The sequence below is a fragment of the Equus caballus genome, chromosome 14 (genome assembly GCF_041296265.1).
Source record: "Equus caballus isolate H_3958 breed thoroughbred chromosome 14, TB-T2T, whole genome shotgun sequence".
Lineage (NCBI taxonomy): Eukaryota > Metazoa > Chordata > Mammalia > Perissodactyla > Equidae > Equus > Equus caballus.
The window spans coordinates 92,784,267-92,811,676 of NC_091697.1; the positions used below are offsets into that span (position 1 = coordinate 92,784,267).

Sequence of the window (27,410 nt, forward strand, 5' to 3'; positions counted from 1 at the left end):
GAAAACTTCACATTTGCTATCCAACTCACTTGCAGAAGCATCTATCTGAACTCAGGAAGCTGGCTTCCAGAAGCCTGCCTCTTACCTCTAGTTTCATCTCCCCTTCCCCAGCCCATCACCCTCCTGAGCCCTTGTTGTCTACTTCTGTGGACTTCTGAAGGAAGGAGAGCCATATACAGAGGCTGTGGGAGCAGCCAGGGTTTTCTTGAAGTTCTCAATCAAATATCAGAATGTGTTTTAACATGAAGGAAAATTAAAAAGTATAATTAGGATTCATAAGAGTGAAATGGGCTTTGGTGGCTGGCTTAGGATCTTCTCTTTACAACTATTTTTCTGGAAAAATGAATTCTGAATTGAATATGTTTAAATTATACACCAAGATTTATAATGCAATTTGTTTATAAATTTAGACCACTACAACATTACAATTCTTTAAGAATCTGAATAATCTTTTTTAAAAATTCTCATTTTTCTTTAAAGCACTGCGACTATAGAAAGAGCTTATTTGCGTGAGAAAATGGCAATAGGTTTTAAATTGCTGAAAAATGTCCTTTAGGAGAAAGTCTACAATTTCCTTTCACTTTATTGTTTTTCTCATTTTAACCAGTTTTTATTGAAAATCTAGTATGTGTCAAAAACTGTTTATGGGTGCTAGGAACACAGGAATGAACGAGACAGGTGATTCCTGATCTAATGGAGTTTACGTTCTAGGAGGTGGGAAGTAGAGAGCGAGGAAGGGGACAGAAAAGAATAAATGAACAAGACAATTCAGATATTGATATATGATATGAAGTAAGCATAAGAGTGAAGCGATATGGGGGGGGGCGCTACTCAGAGAGGCTGTTCTGAGGTGATAACATGTGAGCTGAGTAGGAATAAAAGATGGATGAATGGCTATATGAATGGAAAAACACTGGTGCAGAACTTTCCAGGCTTAGGAATTAACTGGAACCCAGGACCCAGGACCCAGGACCCAGGACAAGAAGGACTCCGCATGTTGAAGGAACTAGAAAGTGTTCACTGTAGCTGGTGCTGGGTGAATGGGTGGAGATGGTAGGAGGTGAAATCAGAGTAAGCAGGGATGGTCTGCAAGGGTCTGTCAGATGGAGGTTAGAAGTTCCTCTCTTATGTGCAACATGAAGTCACTGAAGGATTTTAGGTGGGAGAATGAGTTGAGTTGACTTAGTCTTTAAAAGGACTACTCCAGCTGCTGAGAAGAGCACAGTTTATAAAGACAGCAGCCAGAGAAAAACCATGCAGAATAGTTTGGAGGCTACTATAGAAGAGAGACGGCTCAGATGATCATTAACAGTGAAGACAGAGAAAAGGGGACATAGCTGGGATATAGCCTGGAAGCAGCGAGACAAAACGCATTTAATACCCAAATATGGTTAATTCTATGCATATTTTTAAAAAGGGAAACCCACACTAGATGTTTTAAAATAGTAAAAATTGAGAATATGAACTCAAAGGTTGACTTTCATTTAACTTTGATTTCTGTGTTCCAGAAAGGGCAAGGGTACAAATTGGTTTTGGGTAGGGCTTAGAGGTAAGGTCTAGGGTTGCTGCGGAATTTCTCACAGTTTCCAAACCAAACCCCATAAAATCACTTGCATATGCCATCTTCTACAGATGAAATTTGGCCATGAAATGTACTTGGTTGTTGATACGTGACATGTAAATGTTTCAATTTTGCAATAACATTCACCCTTACAACCAAAACACAGTGCCAGAAACCAACTTCTTCCCCATCCCTGGCAGAACACAGAGTATATGTTCCTGGGAGACAGGCTGCAAATGGGGCTCTGCCAGAAAGGCGGTTCTAGACTGCTCACAACCAACAAGCCTACAGGAAAGGCTGCTTGACCTTTATAACTGTTGTTATTTTGGCCCTCTTATATACCTTTTGGTATAGTAAATGATATAAAAAGGAATAGTCTCTTTGCTCAGGAACTTAAAGCTCAGCTAGGCAAACAGGCAACTAAATAAACATGAGACAGTCTGTTGGTAGGGCAAGCAGCTAAAGCTCAAAGACACAACTTCCTGGGACTTAGAGAGGTATATGGAAATTTAAAAACCAGTTTTGTAAGGGCCACTCACAGCCAGCCTTGGTGGTCTAGAGGTTAAGATTTGGTGCTCTCACCACCACAGCCAGGCGTCGTTTCCTGGTCAGGGAACCACACCACCCATCTGTCGGTTGTCATACTGTGGCAGCTGCCGTGTTGTTGTGATGTTGAAGCTATGCCACCAAGTATTTCAAATACCAGCAGGGTTACTCAGGGTGGACAGGTTTCAGTGGAGCTCCCAGAACAAGAAAGACTAAGAAGGACCTGGCCACCTACTTCTGGAAAAAACTGGCCATGAAAACCCTATGAACAGCAGCAGAGCATTGTGCAACACAGCCCTGGAAGGTGAGAGGATGGGGCAAAAAACCAGCAGGGTTCCACTCTGCTGTATACAGGGGTGCTAGGAGTCAGAATCAACCAAAAAACTTATTGAAAAGATTCAGAAAAGGAGGCAAGATGTCAAAGAGCTAAAAAGGAGATTGAAGAGAGGCCGATTAGTTCAGTAGTAAATGTTAACTAACCATACTTCAACAAAGCTAGAAAAAAAAAATAAATCAAATTGATTGTGGTGATGGGTGCTCAACTCTGTGTATATACTAAAAGCCATTAAATTATACAGTTTAAATGAGTGAAATGTATAGTATGTGAACTTTATCTCAACAAAGCTGTTTTAAAAAAAAAACTGTCTGCAAGAGGCCATACTATTTTGCTCCACGGAAGTGGAGGGAAGAGGCACCATTGAGTTCTGAGGAGTCCTTCGCAGAGGGGAGAGAGGGACATGAGGGCTTTGGAGTGGACAGACTTACTTGTTGTAGGACCTGGGGCAAGTACTGTGATCTTTTGGGGTCTCAGATTGCTCATGTGCAATACAGAGGCAATAGTAATAAATAGTAATAATACTGATTATCTCAGCGTGTTGATAAGGTAATATGGAATCATGTATACTGAGTGCTTACGGTAGTCTTTAGCAGGACAGTGTTTCACTAAATAGTCTTCGTGCGTTTTTAAAATATATGCCTATTTCAAACTTTAAATGTATATACATACGCATGCACAAGCTCACACCATATACACACATACGTACACAAATATGTGTATATATAAATAAAGGTTTTTTAAATAGGCATTTAAGTCACGTGCCACATAACGATGTTTTGGTCAATGACAGACCACATATACAGCGGTGGTTCCCTAAGATTAGCACCATATAGTCTAGGTGTGTAGTAGGCTATCCCATCTAGGTTTGTGTAAGTACACTCTGTGATATTCACACAACAATGAAATCGCCTAATGACACATTTCTCAGAACGGATCTCCGTTGTTAAGTGCTGCACAACTGCATATACATATACACACATACATACAGACATATCTATCTCCAGTTCTGAAGGTTCTAATAATTCAACACAGGCAATAAAGACATAAAAACTTAGGAAATACTCAAGATAATGGGGAAAAAATTCTCATTTGAAAAATACAAGCAAGCAAAATTAACAGTGCCTACAGCTAATGCAGATCAACTGAAAAGACTTTCTGGGACAGCATAGCAAGAGGTACGGTAACAGGCGTGCTAGAGCCGACTACTTAAAAAGGGTGGGGTTGCAAACATTGTCACCTCCCTACAAGCTGATTTACAAAAACCTCAAGAACAGGAAACCAGGCTCAGTTCTCCAGAAGGCATTAGGTAGCTTTCCACTCAGAGCAGAATGCAGAAGGAGCCGGCAATGTGGTACGGCCACGGGAGTCATTGCCCTGATCCTCCGCGCTTCCTTCCCCGGCTCTTGTATTTCGAGCTTTCTGAACTTAGTCTGTTATCCTCTTAACAAGTCTGCAGGGCAGGCATTCTTATTATTTATCCAACGATTTTTCCACTGCAGCTCAGGGATGTTACCCCATTTGTCCTTCTAATTCCACAACTGGGACTCTCCCCCCTCCACTCCATATTTGTCACTTAAAGCTCTTTAGAGCGATCACTAAATATTCGTAGAAACAATTTTTCTCAGATGCTGATTTTCCCTAGTTAGGGACATCAAAACAAGCTTTTAAAAGTCAAGGATAGTTTATGTTTCTGAGGCTGTAACAGAAGATTTCAAACTGGTATTTTCTGGTAAAGTCTGGATTTGCCTCACAAATTTTCCTAGTAACAAAAGCCATGTTGCAGACATGATAATGTCACTGTAGCCTCATTCAGAATATTACTCACTCTTTCTGTTGCTTTGCTACTTCAGCACTTGGGAAAGTTTGAATTTCCCAGTAGTGTGACCATGATACTATTTTTGTATCTTCAGCGTCCACTTATTTTCAATTTAGTAAGAACAGTCTATGGTTGAGCTGAATTTTGAAAGCTTGCTGAAAAAAAGGAGCTGGACTTTGCTATTAACAGATTTTTGGAATGAAACATTTGATATATAAGTAAAATGTATAATTAAGAAGAAAGCAAAGATAAAATAGCTTATTTCTTCTGCAATTCAATACTTTGACCAATACTCAAGTTTCACTTCATTTTGAATACCAGTATCATCTTAATCCCTCAAAGCACATACTTGTGAAAAGCATAATATTAATATTTTTCATCGTAGAAGGAATTATAAAATTATTTGATAATGATTAGTTATAAATTTACTTCATGTTTGACTGCAAGTTCACATGAGACTCAGTAAGAATAATGCCAAAAATTTAAGGTCATCAAAGAAATCTGGATTCAAGAAATGGGGGGGAGAAAAAGAAAAAGGCTCAGTCTAGAGCTCTAATCTTCTCCTAGATACAACATGATTAGGTTAGAAACACTAGCAGGGTGTCACTTGCCTTAGGCATAAAAAATTTCAAAGCAATCAAAAAGTATTAATAAAAACATGAACCAAAGAGAAACTTACTAATTCTATTACCCTTTCATCAAACTTCTATAGAAAGTTCTCTTTCAAGAAAAGAAAAATACCAATGGAGGGGGGGGAGTCAGAGAGAAGGATACCTGCCCCTTTGGTGTGTGGCAGCCCCAGGGCACAGCTTCCCTTCAGCAAGCCTTTTATGATCAGAGGTGCTAGAGATGTTCCCTCTTTCTGTGCCCGGACTGCCCCCTCCTTTCACTGCCAAACTTCTCTCAGGTGGTCTGAAACAGCCTCTTCCATTTCCTCCCTACCTATTTACTGCCTAACCTTTTATGTCTAATATTCAGCATCTCTTCCCAAGGTTTCCAGTGACCTTGTTCGTGCTGAATTTGAAGATTAATCTCCCACTGATGCTCAGTCCTTCTATTTGAAATCTTTTTTTCCTTCCTTAGCTTCAAAAACTTTAACTATGCTCTAATTATCTGCTTCTAATGATCCCTCTCATTCCACATGGCACACTGTTTCAAACATGGGTTTTGGAGCCAGACAGACTTAGGTTCGAAACCTTCTTCCAGCTGCAACAGTCTGTCGATGAAAGTTGGGCAGGTAACTGAACTTCCCTTAGTCCCATTTTTTCCATCTGTAAAATAGAGATGATAACAGTACCCACCCCATCCGGTTATAAGGAGTAAACAAGACAATACGTGCAAATCACTTAGTTCAGTGCCATAAAGGCAAGCCCCTAATGACATTAGCTATGTGTGTTCTATAATCACAGGTTCTCTAAACAACCCATCTCAGAGAACCTTTTTCACAGTGTCAAGACCTCTGTGTTTACACAGCTAACATCTAAATCACTAGCTACAGAAACTTGAAACTCCTGATGCCCAAATTGCATATATCCCTCTCTATCTATTAAAACTTTCAGCCTTTTCTATTTCAGTCAAATGAAACCACTGGTTTCACAGTCACCTTAAAATCATCTACCTCCTTTGGTGACAGAGTAAATCTCATTAATTCCTAATTTAGGAGACAGTATAGCATTATAGTTAAAGGCAAGGACCGGAGCCTGGCTGCATGTGTTGAAGTGACAGTTCTGTAACCAGCATACTCTGGTTAACAAGTGACTAACCAAAACCTCCAGCTAACGACAAACTGGACGCATGAACATTTCACAATTTCTATCTTTCTTCGCTTCAACCCATAGAAATACGCTTGTTAGATACTTGTTTGCAGACTCTACACACACAATGGCTTTCTTGAGCCGACAGTCTCAACAAGCTGCAGGCGGAGAAACCAGGCCCTGTGGCAGCCAGGAGGAGCCAGGATTGGAGGGTCACACACAGCTTCTGGCTTCAACCAAGTGCAGTCAATGATTCTCAAAGAGTCTCAGAGAAGCTAGATATTCAAAGCCAGAGTAACATAAACTGTAGATGAAAGCAGAATCTATTCGCAGGAGTATCTGAGCAGGGTCCTACCTGGGAAACAAAACGATGTTGCAAAACGATAGCTAAACTGTTGCCGAACAAGGAAACCAGACAAGACAGTGACAGCCCGACTTCTGCTAAATTCCAGAGGACAGCCCTCCGAATTTTAAGGCAATTCCCTTGTCCCTCCTGCACATCCAGTGGCTACCAAAAATTTATATTTCAGTATTTCAAATTCTCAGACGTTCACAGTGTCATCTGAATTCAGATAATGTATAGGCTAGTTGATAATCATTTTTACATACATTTTTTTCTAGACAAATTTGATCTTCAGTTTCAGAAAATGTACTTAGCCATACAAACAAACAAAAAACAGGGGGAAAAAACCCATAAACAAATATTTCCCCCTGGTTAAGTTTATTAATCACAGTAAACGCAGTTCTATCTTACTATGTTTTCTATGAGGAAACTTCTGTTCTTTTTTTAGATTTGGAGAATTGCTTTTCCTGACAGAACCCCCAGAATTGAGAACCCTGAACTGCAAACTTGTCCTTTGTCCTCACTGTTTACCAGCCTTATCAGGGCACACATGGGTTGGCAATGTGATTCTAAGATAAAAATTCCAAAGATATAATTAGATGTTTTTCTGAGAACTATCACCCAATGCCATGAAAATTTGTTTGCTGTTTTTCACCTCATACTTGAAGGGAATGGTCTCACTATTTCTTGCCATTTAATCATGTTCTTTTAGATAAGTGAGAAACATTAACTTGGCATGGAAGAAAAATACATACTTTTTAAATAAACAACACTGAAAATACAGACTTTATCTCAAAACTTCTAACTGTAGCATTTCAATAACCACATTTTTCTTCTTGAAGCTTATAACAGCATAAATATAATGAAAATAATTTTATGCCCCTGAATTTAACTACGAATTATAAATGACAGAAAGATACATCCCAAGCCAGCGATGTATGAGCCTTCTAACAGCGCCTTACAGATTAATTAGTTCAATTCTGAAAAAGAGGATGAAAAGAGAAAAGCTGGAAATCACAGACACATATTTGCTACGTTGCAAAAGAATACTCTCTAGACAGTGAAAGAAGTGCTGTGAAAACATCTCAAGTTTTCTACTGAACTCCATCTTTGCTAAAAAGAGACGGAAAACCAGTTTTGCAAAAACGAAAAAACAAAAAATCTTCTACTGCCACCTGCTGGTAATTTGTAGTCAATGATTCTTAAAGATGCTTGAACGACAAATTCCAGACTAAAGTGGGATCTTTTGACTTTTAAAGAGAAATAATCTTTGGATTCTTGTCTGTCTTCCTCCGTTTATGGCTATCTATATAAAAGTTTATAATAAATTATGGATTCTATATAATATTGTATATATTTCTAGAAGCAGAGAAGTAGAGCCAGAAGACCACATTTTCCCGACCTCTACTGCCTCCCTCCCCAACTCACATTGCTCTGAAAGGAAGTCAGCGACTCTCACATTTCCATCCTCCCCTTTCCCACAAAAGCCAGTCAACTTAGTCCTAGGTCAGCAAGAACGACGTGAAACCGAATGGTCTTGGCAGACCTGTCTGCAGAGGGTTCACAACTCAAACATTCTGTCCGCTAGAGAAGTTTCATTCTCTCAGCCAAAGAACCACAGGCCAAATCCGTGTTTTTGAAGACTTCTCTAGAGGAAACTTAAACTCTAAGGATGTCAACATAGCATTGATGGAGGATCGCAAACGGGAGATCTGAGGCTGGAAGCAGAATACCCTTGTTGGCAAGATTCTGTAACTGGAGATATAAACATGATTTTAAAACTCAGAAAGGGTGGGGCCAGGTTCCTGCAGTCAGCTTCATTTCTTTTCTTGGAGAGTCTAAAAATTTTAAAAAGGCTTTGCTAAAAGGTTTTAAGGGAGACGATTATTCTCTTTAATTTAGAGGGTATTTTAAAACTCAAAGTAGATCGGTAAAGCATTTTGAGGAAGCAGTATACCAATTCTTCCTGCCAAAAAAAAACTATGGAAATTACTTTTTCAGTTATTTCATGTCACAAGTCAGACAGTATAGGATTTTTCATGCCACATTGCTTCGTTTATTGTAAAAATATACTGAAAAACATGGATTTGACTAACCATTTTCTCCAAAATTAATGTTAAGTACAATGTGAATCAGAAGGCAATGTCCCAACATATAAATCCTGAGTCTTTCTTTCACATCCTTAGACATGAGCAAATTTGTCTGGTAGGACACTGAAGAGTTGTCTGTAATTCTATGGTTCTATAATTAAGACTTGTACAAATTCTGCTGCCAAAAAATCACCAGAGTGGGTGGTGAATACAGCCAAGTAAACTCTAATTATGGAAGGCGGGTTTTCTAAGATCTTACATACAAGAAGGCAAGGCAAGATCAGACAGTTAAGATAGTTACCACGGCAATATAAATAGCCTTGTCAAATTCAGTGTAAGCCCCCACTTTGGTAACAGCTGTTACCTCGCATAGTTCATAGGTACTTTAAAACCCTAATCTGGGATCCTCCACTTGGAAACCAGCACTTACTTGTGCCCCCAAAAAATAGAGTTATGAAGTTTACACATGTCATTTTCACTCCTGGGACAAAAAAAGGCAACAGAAGTCCAATGCCCCAGATAATTTTCCATTTTCTATTTCAGCTCCTCCACTAGGTATTATTTTTAAAAGTTCTGTTCAGAATTCAATAAAATGCCATTACCATTCTAAAAGATAGGGTGCAAACGGTAAGTGTACAGCATAATAAGTTTACATATATTGAACACATGCATATAATCAGCACCCAATTCAGAAAGAGCATTTTCTGCACTCCGGGGGTGTTCCCGCCTACTCAGAAAAGAAGAAATTTTATTTCATAAAATAATACTACCAAGTTCTCCCAATAATAACATTACATAGTATATTCTTACTGTCTGGATCTGTAATTACAGTCTTAAAGTAGAAGTGATTATGCGTTTTTCCATTTGCTTATACAAACAACTACACCCATCTTTCCTCTTATCAACAAACTGTGTGAACTTCTTATTCGCGTCTCAGCTCAAACGTCACCTCCTCTATGAAGGTTTCCTTGACCTTCATAGCAAAAGGAACTGTCCTCATTTATAATCACAGTGTAGTTTGCAAATAGTCTGTGTTTACACTTACAACACTAAATTATAGCTATTTATATGTACATCTACTGTTCTAGACTGAGAGCACCTCGTGGACAGAAAAGGCATTTAATTTTATCTTTTGATGGGGCTTCTGTGCCTTAAACTGTCTGCTAAAGCGTGACTCAATGTTTTTCACACTATTTCTTCTGCTATCGACACCTGAATAATTCTCCAAAAAAAGAATGTTCTACCAAACAACGTTCTATAATATTAAATGAAGCAAAATATATTATCCAGATGTTTTAAGGTATAACCATCTTAGCGCTCTCCATATAAATAATTTATAAGACTATATTTTATTCAGATTAAATAAAATGTGTTAATTTTAATAAAGACACACATTAGTAATATATTTAGCATATATAACTTGACGCTCCAATGCTTTGCATAAGAAGCAGGTATTTTCTCGTAAGCAAGCGATGCTATCAAGGTACTTTGAAGAAGGAAGTTTACAAAATACACGTTTTAGGCTTGATAACGCTCATTTCCTCTTACCGCTCTCCTCCCCCAATCCTTCTCCACTACAGAATCAAACAAGCTCATTTCAACTCAACTGAGATTAAACTTTACTTATACATTCAGTTCAAGAATCACAGAAAAAGAAACACAAACCCCTAATGAAAGCTGGAAATTCCAGTGCTCTCCTACCTGTGTACCTAAGCTGGCTGCCATCATGTGAGTCAGAAGCTTAGCCGCGAACATGGAATACCTGGCACAGAAGATATGGGAAAGAACAGCCAGGCAAAGACCTGTAGGAAGAAAAAAGTTCACATGTGGTTTTATAATCCATGAACAAACAATGGCATAGTGAAAATCTTTGGAACACTCAAGCACATAAGGCCCGCAGCCTGGCTATGCTGCACAGCACAGCATCTCTGCGAATGACTCTGTTGCAATGTTAATCTACTCCATTTTACAGGGCATACAAAATCTGCACACTTATCAATGAAGACCTAAGGGTAACTTTAATTTTCAAACATCTACGTGCTCACTTCCCTACTAAAAAGAAAGCACAAATTAAGGAGATTAATAATTTCATTAAGCTTTTGGTTTTCTACATTTCCATTACACAGTTTTCCTGTTTAAGGAAAGAATCAAACTCCAATCTAATTTTCTAAGAACAGGTGGCTTGGCTAAATAGAGGGATTTAGGGAGGTGAATAGGATTTTTCAGGCATAAAATTGTGAATGGTACCACCAAAACTCAGGTTTGGTAATTACCCCTTGTTACCTACCAGGAATAGTTATATAATTACAACAGTGGTAATTATGAATTTTAAGAGCAATCTATGCTACGGGGTGCCAAAACCAGGTACTAAGTGTGTTCTTTCCCCCTGAGATGACTTTTAATCTAAACATCTATATTTTTTTTCCTTTCTCTCTCTTTCTCTCTCTCTCTCTTTTTTTTTTTTTTTTGGTGAGGAAGATTGTCGCCAAGCTAATGTCTGTACCAATCTTCCTCTATTTTGTATGTGGGATGCCACCACAGTGTGGCTTGGTGAGTGGTGCATAGGTATGCACCTGGGATCCGAACCTGTGAACCCCAGGCCGCCAAAGTGGAGCACACGAACTTAACCATTATGCCACTGGGCCGGCCCCCTAAACAGGTATAAATAAGTGTGGTGAAGAAAATTATTTTCATTGTCTTTAAATCTACTTGAATTCACCTATTTACACTACTTCAAGGGGATGATTAGAACCTCAGCACTAACCCACAAATCTTTTATCTTGTAATTTATATAAATTTATTTTAATGACAGGTTGTAAAAGCAGAGTGTATATATATTTTTAAAATACTTCCTGCCTTTTAAAATCTAAATGTGCTGCATATGGTAAGCCATTTGCTTTTTCACATAAGCCTTTTCCCTCCACTCTTGTCCTCAATAGGGTTATTTTGTCTGAGAATTATCAAAACCTGCCAACTGGCATGTGTGTGCTGCTTTGCCATGTACGGTGCCTGCATCACCTCACGTATCCACGCCTCCTTGACAAACAAGAGACGCTGCATTTATCTAACATTTTGTTTTCTCATTATCTTCTCTGAAGGTATGGGACGAACTTTTAAAGTACATGTTGGCATAAGCAGACTGGGCATCTGCAAACTGGTGCATAGGATCTATGACTAAGTCTGTGTACAGAAATGCCTCTCATAAGTCCTTTTGGGAAAAGCTTTCAGTGGGTTTAGATTTTAATAAGGTAGACAAGGTTCCATCCAGGAAGTGAGCTTTGGCATGAGCCAAGGCTTTAGCCCTAGAAATCTGGAGTAATCCGTTTTTAGGAAGGCTGCCATGGGGTGTTCTGGGACAGGTGTGCAGGTCCTGGGGCTGCCTCCAAAATCCACCCACACAGGTTCACAGTCTATGCAGAAACTGCAGAGCCAGGCCCGGTCCTGCACTTTTCCTGAGCTAGTCTGTCAATTGCTGAAGCTGATGCTCTGAACACACTCACGAACACTTTGAATTTCCTATGATGATCAAAGCCAGCTTAAACTCAAGGTTTAAGAGTGTGTGTGTGTGTGTGTGTGTGTGTGGGTGGGTGGGTGTAACATACTGATTTAAAAGCAAGGCCTTGCAAGTTTTTCTCATTAGCGGCCGCATGATCACAAATATGTGCTTTACTGGAAGTTCATTGTGGTAAATGGGAACAATGCGAAGCGAGAGGATTAGCGCCGGGCAAAGGAGAAACAGACATGAGTCAACTGTTTTTTCTTATTCACAAGAAGAGCTTATTCACAGCCTTTTCCCTTAACTTGGTGATTTTCCATTATACTCCAATTTCATGATATAAACTTAGCACAGTTAAATTTGACCAGTTCAGGAATATTTAATTAAGTACATTAAGCTTCAATTAAAATGCTAGCATGACACCTGGTGGCAGTTCAGGATTCAAAGCCAGTGGCAGGAAAATGGGCAAGATTCTATTAGCCTATAACTATAACGTATGATGGTTCTCTAGAGGTGATTTTTTATTTAGGGGAGAAGAATGGTGCTAAAAAACCTCAGGGAGGCTGTGCCTTAGCTGGCCTTGGGAAAAGATACCGAATATCTTAGATTTATAGAAATAAATACTGCAGTTACCAAGTTTCTAAAGTTCTATATGCTAAGTATTTATATTTTATTTTTTTATTTGATATTGAATAGCTGTATTTGGCAGCAAGATTTAAATTTATAAATCAGTTTTCGAAAAAAATTATAACAATTATTTGGTTTAAATTCTCTCAGTATAAATATGTAAATCACAGGATACAAAATGTTATAACTATAAATAGAATGTTTTCTTAAAAATAAAGTATAACAATTCAAGGTATTACCTAAACTCCAACAGTTTTTTAAGAGCATACTCTAAACAGTTTTAAAAAAAATTGATTCCTTGGCAATTATGTAGAAAAAACAAGCAGCTAATTGAATAATTTTCCTTAATTTTTTTTCTAGCACTATGTAGATTACAGACTCAGTTGGAAAAGAGCAATTACTTAGTTCACTAAGACAAATGACTTTTCTGTATGATTAGAAAGTGAGAGGGAAGATAAATCACCCTTAACAAAACAACATTGATAATCTTTGATTTAGATAAGAAAAACTCTAACGAGCTGCTAGATTCTTTTGCTCTTATCAAACTGGCCCAAAGATCTTCTTATCTATCTATGCAATATTTAAATGCCTGTATGTGTATAAGCATTTGTAATGTTTATACATGAATATGCATATCCAGTGAACATCTCTATTGTTTGGTCAGTTAAGAATGTGATGTACTTGTCAAGTTACTGAAGTTTATCCCCCCACAAGTTCAATATTAATACTTTTTCCCATGAAAATGTCTTTATTTATAAATTTTGTCTCATAAATTTTGTCTCTATGTATCTGTTTTCTCTACAGATAAACAGTCAAATGATCACCACATTATTAAATCAGTTATTAGCTTGTTAGCTTAGCTTAGTTTTTTCTATTTGCCCATCTAATGCTAGCTGTTAATGTCACTTTTTCTACTTTCTGTTGCTTGTCTCTATTGATTCCCACATTCCTGCAACTCTCCCCTCAGCACGATGCCTCTTGGTTACTGCTACTAATAAGCTAAGGGCAGGAAAACAAAACTGTCAAGCCTGAAAAGTTTTCTAGGTTGAACAAAAGTCAATATGAAACACCCTAGAGTACACAAGTTCGTAGGTGAACAGAAAAGATTTATTCCAGAGGGATGAGGTTGCCAAGAGACCAGCCTCCAGATAATTAGGGTGTTAAACCTTCAAGGTTCAATACAATAGCCACAAGCCATACATGGCAATTTAAATTTTAACTAATTGAAGTTAAATAGAATAAAAAGTTCAGTTCCTCAATTGTACCAGCCACATTTCAAGAGCTCAATATCCAGATGTGGCTAGTGGCTACCATATTGGACAGTGCAGAACAGTTTCAACATCACAGAAAGACCCATTGCAGAATGCTGTGTTAAACTGTCCCAAGAGAAAGCAAGAAAGAGTATGTTATATTTCAGAAGAATTTTTATTAAAATAGCTAAAATGAGCTGGTTTGGGACTTGAAAATATGAACTTGACTTACATAGCCACAAGTACCTCTCATTACTGGAGGATGTCACATCAACACTGTGTATTCATTTATTTATCAATTTAACAAATAGGTATTGAGAAACTGCTATGTGTCAGGGGCTGTGCTGGGCAATGGAGACACAATGTTCAAAAAGCTAGTTATTCGGGGGCAGGCCCAGTGGTGTAGTGATTAAGTTCATGTGCTCGACTTTGGCAGCCCGGGGTTCACCAGTTCGGATCCCGGGTGCAGACCTAGCACCACTCGTCAAGTCATGCTGTGGCGGCATCCCACATAAAACAGAGGAAGATTGGCACAGATGTTAGCACAGTGACAATCTTCCTCAAACAAAAAGAAAAAGACAAGCAACAAACGTTAGCTCAGGGCCAATCTTACACTCACACACACAAGACACACACACACACAAAGCAGCTTGTTACTTGCTTGTCTCTATATTTCTATCTGTATCTTCTCCCTCACAAGGACTTGTTTATGAGAGGTCATAGAACATACTTCTGGTCAAAGACATGTGCGGGAAAACATTCTGGGTGGTTTTCAGGAAAGTTTTCATCGCTCTTAAAACAAGATCCACTTAAGTACTTTTCCCTTGGCAGGCCTGGACATCATTGTGAGATGCTTGGAGCTGCTGCAGCCAGCTCAAGACCATGTAGGGATAAGGCTGAGAAAATAAAATCTTTGAGGAGAGCAAAACAGAAAAGCGGGAAGAGGCTGGCCCCTGATGACATTGCTGAGGTGCTGAATTAATCAACCCTGGAACTAAATCTGCTTCTTTAAGATATTTGAGTTGTCTTCTGTTACTTGCAGCCAAGTTCATCCTAAATAATACAACTCTATGTACATGGCTAGAGAAATCCAACATTTTTATGCCATGGCAGAATGAAACCAAGCTCTCTGACCTCTTTATCACCAGCAGTTCTCACTTCAAACTCTTTTTTTTAAGTTCTTACATCTTTTTTAATATTCTTCTCGTGACTAACTTCCATTTCATAGTCAGAATGAAGTTATTTTGATATATCCTCCCTCATAATCATAATGGCTACTAAGACCACGATTACAGTAAATATGAACTTGGTATTTTAGGGAGAATTTGACACAAAATTTTAGAAAATATGTCTTATTCTAAAAATTAATTTGACATGAGTAGGTATCTGGTAAAGTTACAAAAAGTTTTTTTTCTGGAAAAACATCGGATTCTCAGCTTGTAAAATATAAAAGGAACAACCAAAATGTTCTTGCAGTTTAATAAACTTTGGACAAAAGAATAAGCAGCTTTAAAGGACTTTAGATTGTGTTGATTTACTTATCCTGTAAGTCTCATTATGTAGCAATTTATAGACAATTATTTCCTGTTACTTAAGTGTAAAATTGATATTGTGTTGGCATTTATACACTTACTAATTTCTAAAGTAAAACCATCAGCCATTTCAAAGGGAAAGTTTTAGTTTGACGAATGTGTTAAAGGATCTCTCCACTGGAGGAGAACAAAAAAGAAGAAGTGAAACAAATGTGAGGTCTGTGGTCCATCTCTACCCTCAGCTTAAAAGCACTGCAAACATAGGAGACCCACCAACAAGCGCATCAAACACGACCTAGTTCAAGTACTGATGTTAAAACTGAAATGGTTATGGAATGGTTCAGGGTCTTGTTAAGACCACAAGGCCACAGGAATTGCACTCAGAGTCAAAATCAGGATAATTCCACTCTGCTAGTCTGTCTTTGATAGTCCAACATCAACAGATTCATGGGAAGCAGTGCAGGCTTCTTTGACATTGTCCTCCAAATAGTAACGTACACTTCAAACTGTGCTGAGGTTTCTTAATCATTACACCATAAAATTATGGCATTGTCATCTAAAGGTATTTTAAGTTGTATTTCTCCCAAGTCAGCTTTGAGGCAAGTTCCATAATGTTACACTAAGGTGCACAGTTATGTTTTATTTGTCCTCACTTTCCATCTTTTTAGCTTCAAAGGATAACCTTAATTTAATTTCTTAGAATTTGGTAAACTGGTTTAAAATTTTAAGTCACAGGTATATACGCTCATCTTTGATCTTTCTAAGCTGAGGATAAGTAAACTTTTTTGCCTTTATGCCCATTTCACATACTTTGATCATTTTAGTTGTTCTGCTCTACTATACAGTAACCAGAATTGGAACAGATACATTGTGATCTATCCTGATTTAAATAAAAAGGGTTAATTTCTATCCAAGTGTATTTTACCACATTTCATGAAAAGAACTATCAGATTGTTTCCAAATTCAGAGGGATATTTGGTGTGACCTGACCCTAAATTACAGAATGTGTATGCAAGACATATAAAATTCTCTTCTCTAGTTCCTGGGGGCCTATCAGAGGGATGAACATTCATCCTCCCCTGGAGCTGAAACTGAGACACAAAGACAGGACTTTATGTCCCCTGATCTATAGAACATGTAACATACGTTACACTACCTCATGGACAGAGGGGACCAAAAAACCCACTAATTTCAAATATGACTCATAGTCAAAAGTAATAAAAGTAGATGTTGATATTTAGGTGTTGATTCTCAAAAACATGAGCAAATCTGTGAAACCTTTCTAGAGTGAGTTGCAAAAAATATGTACTTATTAACAATTTCTCAGGAAATATCTTGTGGTCATGATAGCCTTCTACAAAATCAAGACAACCTTCTCTCTTTAGTTTTCAAAACTCTTTGTTTTGATGTTCAGTATTTGCAATAAGGGATTTTTGTGGGTCATAGCAGTACTCAGATCTCTGATTCTACGGAAAAACATAAAAGGACTAGAAATCATTTCAGTGGGGGGTTGTTTTTGGCTTTATTTCATCATTCTATGAAAATTCTGTGAATATATTAGCATTAAAGTAAAACAGGATGTCTCCATTTGATTTTGGAACTACACAGACGTAGAAGAATCTATTAAGCAAGAAATGTTATCCTTATGAAAGACGTGATTAAGAATAAGACATTATTAACTTTTCTATGCAATCTAAATTAGGTTCAGAATTCAGAAACATTAAGGAAAATGTATAATTTTATAAAATAAAATTATAGTGGAAAGATTTTAACAACCAGGACAAAGAACAATAATTAATTACTTGTTTCTACCTCCACAAAAATTTCCTAATAGATTCAGATTATTAGGAGGACTGTTTGCACACCAAATAAAAACGACATGAATTCAATGATAATCACATTTACAAACAAAATATCATTAAAACAGGATATCAGAAATGTCTGAGTTCGTATATCTACCACTCTGCTATGTTAATACAATTTAAAATCATACGTTAAAGGTGGGGAAACTGAAGTATAGAGAAACTAAGTAATTAGCCTCAGGTGCTACAACCAGCCAATGGCAGAACCAGGATTTGAACCCAGGCAGTCTGGCTCCAGGGTTACTCTATACCCAGTTCAATGTAGAGCACATTGTTTACAGAAGCAGCTGTGGGGCTGTAAAAGATGACTCGGAATGGGCACAGAGGGGGTGAGGGTGGGGATAGGAATACAGTTTAAGGAATTCTCATACTCCCAACCATATAAACAACACAGCAAACGAGAACAATTCTATTATTTGGTTATTCAAAGTCAAGGTATAGGTAAACAGTGTGACAGACAATACAGTTCAAATTCCTATTCCTGCAGAAATGGGGCCTAGATGCAAAAGGTGAAAGACAATTTATCTTTAACACAGTGGTTGAGCATATTTAGAGCTCCTAGGTTGTAGAATACAAATCGACTCATGGGGCATTTTTTTTTTTCCTTAATGAAAATACAAAATGCTTTGTATATATTATCTCACACCATCCTGACATTCCTCTGCAGAGCCTGCTCTCTAAATCACGCCACTATGCACACTACCCTTTCTCATTATCTAGTTTCTGCCCCACACTCTATTTCACATTCCTCGTGAGTTGGAACTATGTCTTGTTCTTTCCTATATCCTCAGGACAAAGTTGGCCCTCCATAAATATCTGTTGTATAAATTAAGGAATAAATAAGACCATGGGAAAGTTTATTTTCTCCTAGTGCTGATGAATTGTAGTATGTTTGCACCTTGCATATATAAAAGGACAGTGGGAAAACAGACTTTCATTCTTATAAATATTTAAAATTATTGATTCAAAAATACTCAACTGACCTGAGATACATATAAATCCAGAAGAGAAAAAGGCTTCATTGTACGAAGACAAGTTGTCAGTCTGGGCGTAGACGGCGTACACGGACATGTAGGAACAGGCACATTCCACATAGTCTGAAGTGTCCTCAACCACTTTGCAGAACTCACTGTCAGACAACCAGCTGGGACAAAAACACAATCGTCACTGCTCCTCTTTCATCAATACTTAGGGTGTTGAGATGGCTTTTAAAGGAAAAATAACTTACTGAACTTAAGTGTTGTTCACTCAAGACTTAAGCTGACCTCATTTTCAAGAGGAAACACTGGAGGACATACGTTGTCCAAGACATGACGCAACAGATCCCACAAGACACCTTAAGAGCAGCCTAAATACAAACCAAACCTGCGAAAGCATTCCCGATACCAAAGAAGCCAGTCCTCTCAACAGAGCCGTACCAGGTGCTTCCTAACCTGTAGCAAACACACCCTGGGTTTTCAACAGAAGGCACTCCTCCTTCACCTCCAAAACTACCGAAAGATCCACAAAGCCATTACACGTGTAGTGCTCATCCTTCCTCAGTTTTCACAATTCCTTGTATTTTGAACCACATAAATTATTTATATGCTTTTCTAAGTTTGCTTCCTTATCTTTTTTGGATTGGAGCCAGTTATATTACATAAATGTTTTCCAGGTCTTTTTCAAGTGTTTCTTACTATAAGGTCTGGCTTTTAGCACAAAAACTTTGTTATCACTATAGCAACTGTGGTGTCCACGCCGAGCCTTCTGAGCCTCTTCCCTCTTAGCATCTCTTGACTCCTTTCCTTTTCTAAGGACATAAAACTTCTTCACCCAACTGCAGATTCAAGCTTGAAACATTCATTACTAATTATACACTGAGGATTACAGAGTATCTATGTATTAGGTTTAAGACCTGTCATCAGGCATTAGACATTTCAATTGAAAATTATTTTTTCACAAAGAAAGTGAGAGACTAACCAGAATCCTGGCGTTTGGAGAACAGTTGGTTACCTAAGCTGTTAAACCTATTTAGAATTTTAGTTTGTGCAGCTGAAAGTTAGTAATAAACAGAATCTAGTGGCTGACTTGGACCCTAAACCCTCTGGGCCAGCACTGCAGGACCCTGCAGTATTGACTGAGCTCTGAGTAACAGAACTGCTCAGAAAGTTGAAACCTTAAGCCAAAAAGATTCAAAGAATCATTCTCTTCTTCCCACTCCTATGTATGGATTTAATGCCAAAATGTACTCTAAGCCATATGTGGCCTGGAATTATAAATCCCTGATAATCCCTCTAAACATAGAGCACCAGTTCTAGAACCACAAGCCCAGATAGAAGGGGTAAAGAGAATTTCCTTTCCAGCCCAATAAATTAACCAATAACCACAGGAAGGTTATCTGAATTGCACAGAACTCAGGCTAAGTCCCATGAAAGCTGTAATAATAAAGAAGTAAATAATGTGTTAAACACCTATTTAAATTATTTGGCTGCATTTGCTACCTGCGTAATGTTAGACCATTTCCTATGCTGCTTTGTCTTATTTATTGTAGAGCTTACTCTCTAAAGTCTCACCTGAGGTGACCGTCAATTCTCCCATACAACATCGGACCCAATGGTACTGAAATGGGGAAGGACCAAATTCTGATTTTAAACAATTAATAAGTACCTTGCAGCAGCCTGATTCCAAAGGAGACACAGAGACGTCTGGGGAACAATTCTAGGCTCGGCAGCATAAATCCTGTAGACAACCTCATTGTTGTCAGTCAAGGGTTGTGAACTCTGACCTTTCACACTCAAAGACAATACCTATATCGTCAAAAAGAACAGAAAATTTAACGATATTTTAAAATTAATGTTATGACTGAATCTCACATTCTGAACTTTGCTTCATTTTTCTAGTCACTTTAGTCACTTGCTTACTGCCACTATCAATAGTCTTAGCTTCGTTATGAACGTAAGGCCTCTCAGTAGTTTTTCGTTGCAAACCATTCTACTTCCGTTTCCATTACTGAGTGGTCTTCAGCTGACAACACTCATACTGATTATAATCGTTGGACTTCATCGCAAGTGGGGTATATAATAGCATACAATATTAGTGAAAACTCTATTTTTTCACTTTCCCTACTTCCATATATATTTTACTCAATCAAACACAAAGGAAATATTTCCAACTATTTTCGAGACTAAACATTCTACAAATAGTTCATAGAGATGGGACATGACTCATAATTATCTCACCATGTGGAGCACTTACCACAAATCTGATCAAGCAAATGCATTCTGAGGAATGTGTCTGCTAAAGAAAAATCAGATTCCAACCAGATTTTTCCTAATGATAGATTACCTTATTTCTCAGGGCAGGAAGACCGTTTCCAGTTATAAACCACTGCTGGCTGCTATACTCTGTAAACTGGACAAATTCACATGTGCTTTTCCCAGTCATTATTTCTGCATCCTGGACATCCAATAACCTCTCCGGAATTCGAATATAATCACCTTCCTTTCCTTCAAACTTGTGCCCATTGATCTGCTGAGGATACCAGTGAAGAGCCAGTATTGACAAGTAGGGGCAACTGTCCAGGATGGTTTTGCTTCTACAACAGAAAAGCAAAGCCTCTGCTAAAATGGCATGCATCATATATATATGATATTATGTTTGTTCTATATAGCCATTTCTATTTGCTGAAATGCATCACCATGACATGGCCAAGCCAGACGCAGTACAGAAAATGTGCTTTCAGTTCTCTTATGGTTGTCAGGGTTTTTTGCACAAAACCTTCTGCATCCTCTTTCTGATGCCCCTTGTAACCTAAAACATGGGTTTTTTAAAGCTGTTTAACGGATATCAGATACAATCTGTGGCTATAAAATGTACTTTTTTGTAGTCACAGCAGCATTGGTGGAACGGGTTGAGGAAAGGGCACACCACTGAACTGAAACTCTCTACTATATTTAAGAATATCATAAACCTCATATATCTAGAGCCATGCTTTCACTAAGTGCTTACTACACCCCTTTCAAACCCGTCAGAGCATTGGTAATGTAACCATGTGACTGGTAAGAAAAACAACCCTGAACAGTGGTTTTTATTCATTTAACAATTCTGTTTTGAACATCCCCCAGGCATAAGATCCCGGACTCAGTGAAATTGCTTCCAAACCTCAGTGTGTGTTGAAATCACTTGGAAGCTTATTTAAAAATAGACATTTCTAGAGAACACCCCAGACATACTAAATCAGAATCCTTGCCTGGGGAGGGTGATGGGGTTTTAGGAATCTGCATTTTTTTAACCAGTCCCCAAAGAATCTGATACATCTTGTCTGTGAGCCCATCATGTTTACAAGGAGGAAATACAAAGATGAATCAGATCTGAAACCTGCCTGAAAAAGTTTAGAGAATATTAGTATTTTGGAATAAAAATTATGCATTAAACGTTAAAAGTTATAAGGACCAACGGATGTACAGTATGTATAATTATATCATTGATCTAAGTGATACCAAGCCAAGACCCCTAACCTGGGAAGTGGAGGTGAGAATTTTCAAAGGAAGATTTGAGAAAGAAAAGGAAACGCTAAGGGGCTAACTTTTCCACCAGCTATATGCCCTCTCTAAAAAATAATCTGCCATAGTTTTAACTATCACATTTGAATCAGTGCCTTCAAATATCTATCTTTAATCCAGCCATTTATCCAAGCTCTGGAGCTCTATGTCCAAGACTCCTATTGAAACACCTCAATCTGTATAGGGCACCTCACCTCCACAGTAGCTTATCAAAAACTCCTCTCTTAATTTCCCCATCCAGCTTCCCACATCTTCACTGGCAGCTCAGCTAAAAGCTGCCACTGCAGACCCCCCAACCAGGTACAATGGGGCTGAGACCAGTGAACCTCAGCCACATGACTGTATACCCCTCTTCCAAACCCATGGAATCTACTGAGATTTAGCCCGTCAGTGCCACCACAGGCACTGCTACTTTGGCATACTGAAACCAACATCACATGCACAGTGACTCCACCCAACTCTGAGAGAAGTGTGCCAAATTCTTGGCCCCTCTTACTTGCTGACGACTACACTCTCCCTGACACCTTAAGCTCCTACATCCATGCCCTTCCACTGCACTCACTTTGATCAATCCCACAATCTGCTTTACACCCAGGTAGAAGTGAGGGGAGAAAAACTCTACCCTCTGGCACCCATTGGTATCACTACAAACGCAGTGACCAACCTCAGCTGGGCCTTCAATGCTACTTGACATTGTTTTTACTTGGCTTTCAAGTGACTGTTCTAGACTCCATCATTCTCCTCAACATCCCTGCTCAATGCCCAAACCCTTCACTCTCAGTAGATGCCGTTGATTACTGCTTAAGACAATGTATAAATAATGTATACCAAAATGGTCAACATCTTTAAAGTTTTCTAAGTTAAAAAAACTAGTTTTGATCTCTCTCTTATTTTCTGTGTTCAATTTGTCACCTATATGTTAATTCTACTACCTAATTATTTTTAAGGTACCATTCCTCCATGTTCCTGCCTCAATTTCAGCCCTCATCTTCTCTTAAGTGAACAATTATTGTGTAATCTTCTTATTTCTTGATTTTCCCTATTCTTTAATCTTTTACACTGTCTTCAATATTATGGTTCTAAAATCCTAAGTCTGATATTCTCTCTCTCTCTCTCTCTCTCTCTCTCTCTCTCTCTCACACACACACATACACACACACACACACACTGCTTAGCTTATTCTATGTTCAACCTTTAAAGGTTGATGATCTCTCCAAACACACCATGTTACTCTTGCCTGACTGCTATTGTACATACTGTTTCCTCTTCCTGGACAACTCAGAAGGAAAGGTAAGTCTAGGGAGAGGAAGTACATGGCAGAAAACATACAGATTCATTCATTCATTCCATTCACTCATTATACCATAACCACTGAGCCTCTACCATGCACCAGACACTGTTCTAGCCCCTGGGAATACATCAGGTAACAAGACAGAAGAGGCCACTCCTTTTGTGCGTCTTACACTTTTTTGAGTTCTCACTGGGCGTTTGAGGGCACAGATACGGGAACCAACATTCACAGCAGATAGATGATTCATATCTAAGACATCCTTGACATGCTGGTGATCTTGCAGAAAAATGGAAAGGAATGGGACTACGGAGAGCCCAAAGCTATGAACTATTTGATTTCATTGAACAACGTAGCTGAACATAGTTCAAGAGGGAAAAAACCAGGATATTTCTTAACTACACACACATGCACACACACACACAAACACACAGACACACACACAGAGTGGCCTCAGTGCAAACTACTTGAAGTAAAGAAATGATCCATTTCGCAGGTTTCTGAAGACATCAGAGACATTTATAAACGGCACAGAGGAACTGAACTGCTAATCATTGGTCTGAGATGGACATTAAGGAAGCAGGGTGAGGACTGGAGAAAGGGCCTCCTGAAAGGGCATTGAGACCTTTTCAGATGCTTTGCTGAAGCTCCTCGTTAAGAAAACCTCAATCCCCAGGACTCACTCATCAGGGTTAAAAGAAGAGCACAGTGTAAGGGGATGTTGGATCTGCACTTTAACCTCAAATCCTACCCTGGCAATGACCTAGGATGAAAGTCTGGGGCATTCTGGAGCCATGGGATTGGGAGTGGAAGTTTTATTACAGAGCATGCGGTTACAATCTACAATCTCGTCTGACCACACAGCATGCTGGCCAGTGGGAGCTGTGGAGTCAAGCAGGCCTGGGGCTGAGGCCTCACCACAGACTAATCGTGTGACCCTTGGCAAGCTGTGTAAGATCCCTAGCCTCAGTTTCTACATCTGTAATAAAATAATAAAAGCTCTAACCCTAATCTTGAATAGCTACTTAAAATGATCTTTTGTAGGGATAAAAATACATACAAATTTTAATAAGGATTGGGTTGAACCATATGAAATTTCTAGCATTATACTGTTTTTACCTACCCCAAAAAAGGCAGTTTGACATAATTCAATCTAACACAATATCAGGACTACAGCAGAGGTACGGTTGATAACAATTATTATTATTATTATTTTATTCCTCGATCTCTCTTATAACCCTTTTATATCTGGATTGAGTATCTCTTTGAACTTCATGTGTCTTGCGACCTAAGAACTAATATTAAAAGTTTTACATATCCAACCAACATTTTAATTAACCTGTCAGAGTTCATAAATGGCCCCATAAATAAAAAGATGATTTAAATTATTATATCAGATTTTTAAGATGTAGTATTCAAAATGTCTCTGAATTTCAATATGACTAAATGAACACTGATGAGTACATTCATTAAGAGAATAACTAACAAACGTTATAGATATTTATATAAACACTCTTAGACAGACACATCCCATTAGATAACAGTCATTGCTTTTCAGATAACTTATATTACTCTGTGAGAATTGGGGGCAAATCCCAATTTCCAACCATGTTCTATTATCAGCCGTTGTAATGTTAAATCAAACAGAAATAAAATATTTTTAGGTCTTTGTACTATAATGATCCAAATTACCTTATGAATGTAATTTTTAAAACCATGCCTTCTGAAGAATATTAGCAGATAATTACAAAATTAATTTCATAGCTAATAATGGACACAAACCACATTTTATTTTTTCCTTTTCCTTTGGCGTGCTTTCTGCCATGAAACTCCAGCCATGAAACAACTAGTCTGAAGTTCAGCAACAAGCCTGAGAGCTGCCTCCAATGGACGAAACTGAACCAAAGCTCCAGGGGGAAGCACGAGTCACAGCACATCAAAACATACCTAGGGGTTGCAATCATCTTCATTTTTATTTTCATTCAGAATGTATCTTCTACTCATTATTTAAATAAGAGTAAGCAATAAGACTTTTTTTGTTTTTAAAAGACCCTTCAAAACAAGAGGAATATATTGGTTATAGTTAAATTTATTTTTCTTGATGTAGTTGCTGTTTTCTCCAAATCATTAACTTCACTTGCCCATTAGGCACAATGCATTGATCCTATGTTCCTTAGTTACATCATCTAAATGTGAATTTGCATTGCCTATTACTTTGTACACTGTGAAGGAATACATATAAGGTCCTGCTATCATATTAAAAAACACTTACTTTTCACCAGGAGAGCCACAGGTAATATCAGTCAGCAGAGAAAAGGCAAACTTCTCAGTCACTTCAGTAAAGGGACTGAATCCTCTGGTGTCCTTGCGCTTTGGGTTAATAAGAGCACAAAGAATCTCATAGAAAAGATTTCGGCTTTCAATACTGAATGCTTGATTTTTTCCTTCAATAGTTATCTGGAAAAAAAATCCAAGTAGGAAAATAAATCTTCAAAAATAAACTTCTTAAATGATGTGTATGGTATAACGTGTTCTTTATTAACAGTTATTAACATTAACAAAATAAGGAGGAACCTACGAAGAATTTAAGAGAAATTGGTATCAAAATTATATTTCAAATATATTCATTTGCCCTTTAATAAACACCAATTATCATTTGTAAAGAAAAGACATAATCACCAAAATATTTTCTATTTAATAACTAGATAAAGCCCAAAATGATTGTATGGGTCACTTAATTTTAACTACAATAATTAACATCATGAGTCAAAATTAATCTCACTTTTACACCTACCCAAGGAATCTTATTCTTTTGACCAACAACTAGGGAAATAAATATGACTGTCTGTCCATAATAGAAATAAGATTATTCTTGATGATCTGTTTTTCAATGAACAGAAGCCACCACATATCACTAAATTTCTAAAACATCAAATGAGAAAATCCTTTTTCAACCAAGAGTAGTCAAGAGCTCCTGGTACTGTTGTCTTTATCGGTAAGTATGACCCTTAGGACTGGGTTGGTTGTTGTCTGAGGGACCAGAAGAGTAGGAGGAAAAATAGCCTTCATGATGATCTATTTTTTTCCTTGCTAGAATGACAAGGACCACATCTTTATTGTCTGACCAAGCATGGATGTGAAGCCACTGACTTGCTATTCCACCAAACTCTTACACATCTGAGAAGTTCAAATTAATTCTCCAAAATCCAAATTAGTCATCGCTTTCTCTGTAGTTTCTACACTGTGTCTCACCTGCCAACACACATGATCGCTCTCTTTGTAATTTGCACATACTTTCATTAGTGAATTTATGACACCGTTGAAATGATTAGTCTGTTACTCCTACTAGTTGAGCTCATCGAGGAAGTGGCTCATGTTCCCCATATTTTCTTATTGCTTTGTAATCTATACAGCGCCAAGCTGATAGCTGAACTAAAGATCAAAGTTTATAAGAGTAGCCATCTCAAAGACAGCAAGGAAGAAAGGAGAATAATCCACAAGGAAAAGATGATAAAAGGTATAGAACAAAAATTTAACAAAGTAAAAATTATAACGGAGACAGAGAACAGCCCACTGGATACTGAAATGATCAAACTGAATATGTTAAATGAAAAATAAACTCAAGAAATGCTCCCAGAACTCACAGAAAATATAACAGACAAATAGGACAAATCCATAAGGTACAGTAAGCCTATTAAAGAGGAGGTAGAAGAAAAAAAACACGGTTCCTTAATAGGCTACACATATACTCCTGTCTAAAAATGCAGAGCTTGCTCTACACCAGAGAAAATTAGGAAAAGAAACACCACCAGATGTATCTGGGTGATTTTTCAATATTATTTCAAGAATTTTTTTAAAATCCTACCACAAACCAGACAGGAAAAAAAATTACTAACAGAGAAACAAAAATTCAGTTTGACATCAGACTTTTTTGCAAATAAAATGCCAGAAGCCAGCAGAGCAACACGTGCAGTTTCAAGAATTAAAGGCTGCGATCCAAGAATCCCAGAGCCACCCAACGTTTCATTCATATTCAAGGGCAATAGAATGCTTCTTTTAGTAAACACACAAAAAAACAAAACAAAAGGCCATTTATATAACCCTTGGCTTGCAGGGGCGCTGTTCTCAGCCTGTTACATTAACTTCTCTGCTTCTCACAACAATCCTGTGAGAGAGGAGCTAGTGCTATTTTGTTTTGTTTCCAGATAAGGAAACTGAGGCAGCAAAAGGATGACTGACTTGTCCCAGGGTACAGAGATGGTGAATGGCCATACACAGGAGGCACTCGTGACAGTTACCCTGGCCTGACTTGAAAGATCCTCCTACTTGCTTGTCCTGAAATAACACAAATTGACTCAGTTTATAGC

At 38.0% G+C, this 27,410-nt stretch overlaps 1 protein-coding gene across 1 annotated transcript in view; it reads right to left on the minus strand.

Annotated features, from left to right (window-relative positions):
- ADGRV1 (adhesion G protein-coupled receptor V1) overlaps positions 1 to 27,410 on the minus strand; it is a 510,967-nt gene that overhangs the window by 256,442 nt on the left and 227,115 nt on the right. Inside the window, exons 80-84 of the mRNA XM_070233305.1 lie at positions 25,316 to 25,500; positions 20,539 to 20,788; positions 19,861 to 20,000; positions 18,198 to 18,358; positions 10,149 to 10,249 (exon numbers count right to left, since the gene is read on the minus strand). Of these exons, the coding sequence (XP_070089406.1) occupies positions 10,149 to 10,249; positions 18,198 to 18,358; positions 19,861 to 20,000; positions 20,539 to 20,788; positions 25,316 to 25,500 (837 nt within the window). The remainder of the gene's footprint in view (positions 1 to 10,148; positions 10,250 to 18,197; positions 18,359 to 19,860; positions 20,001 to 20,538; positions 20,789 to 25,315; positions 25,501 to 27,410) is intronic.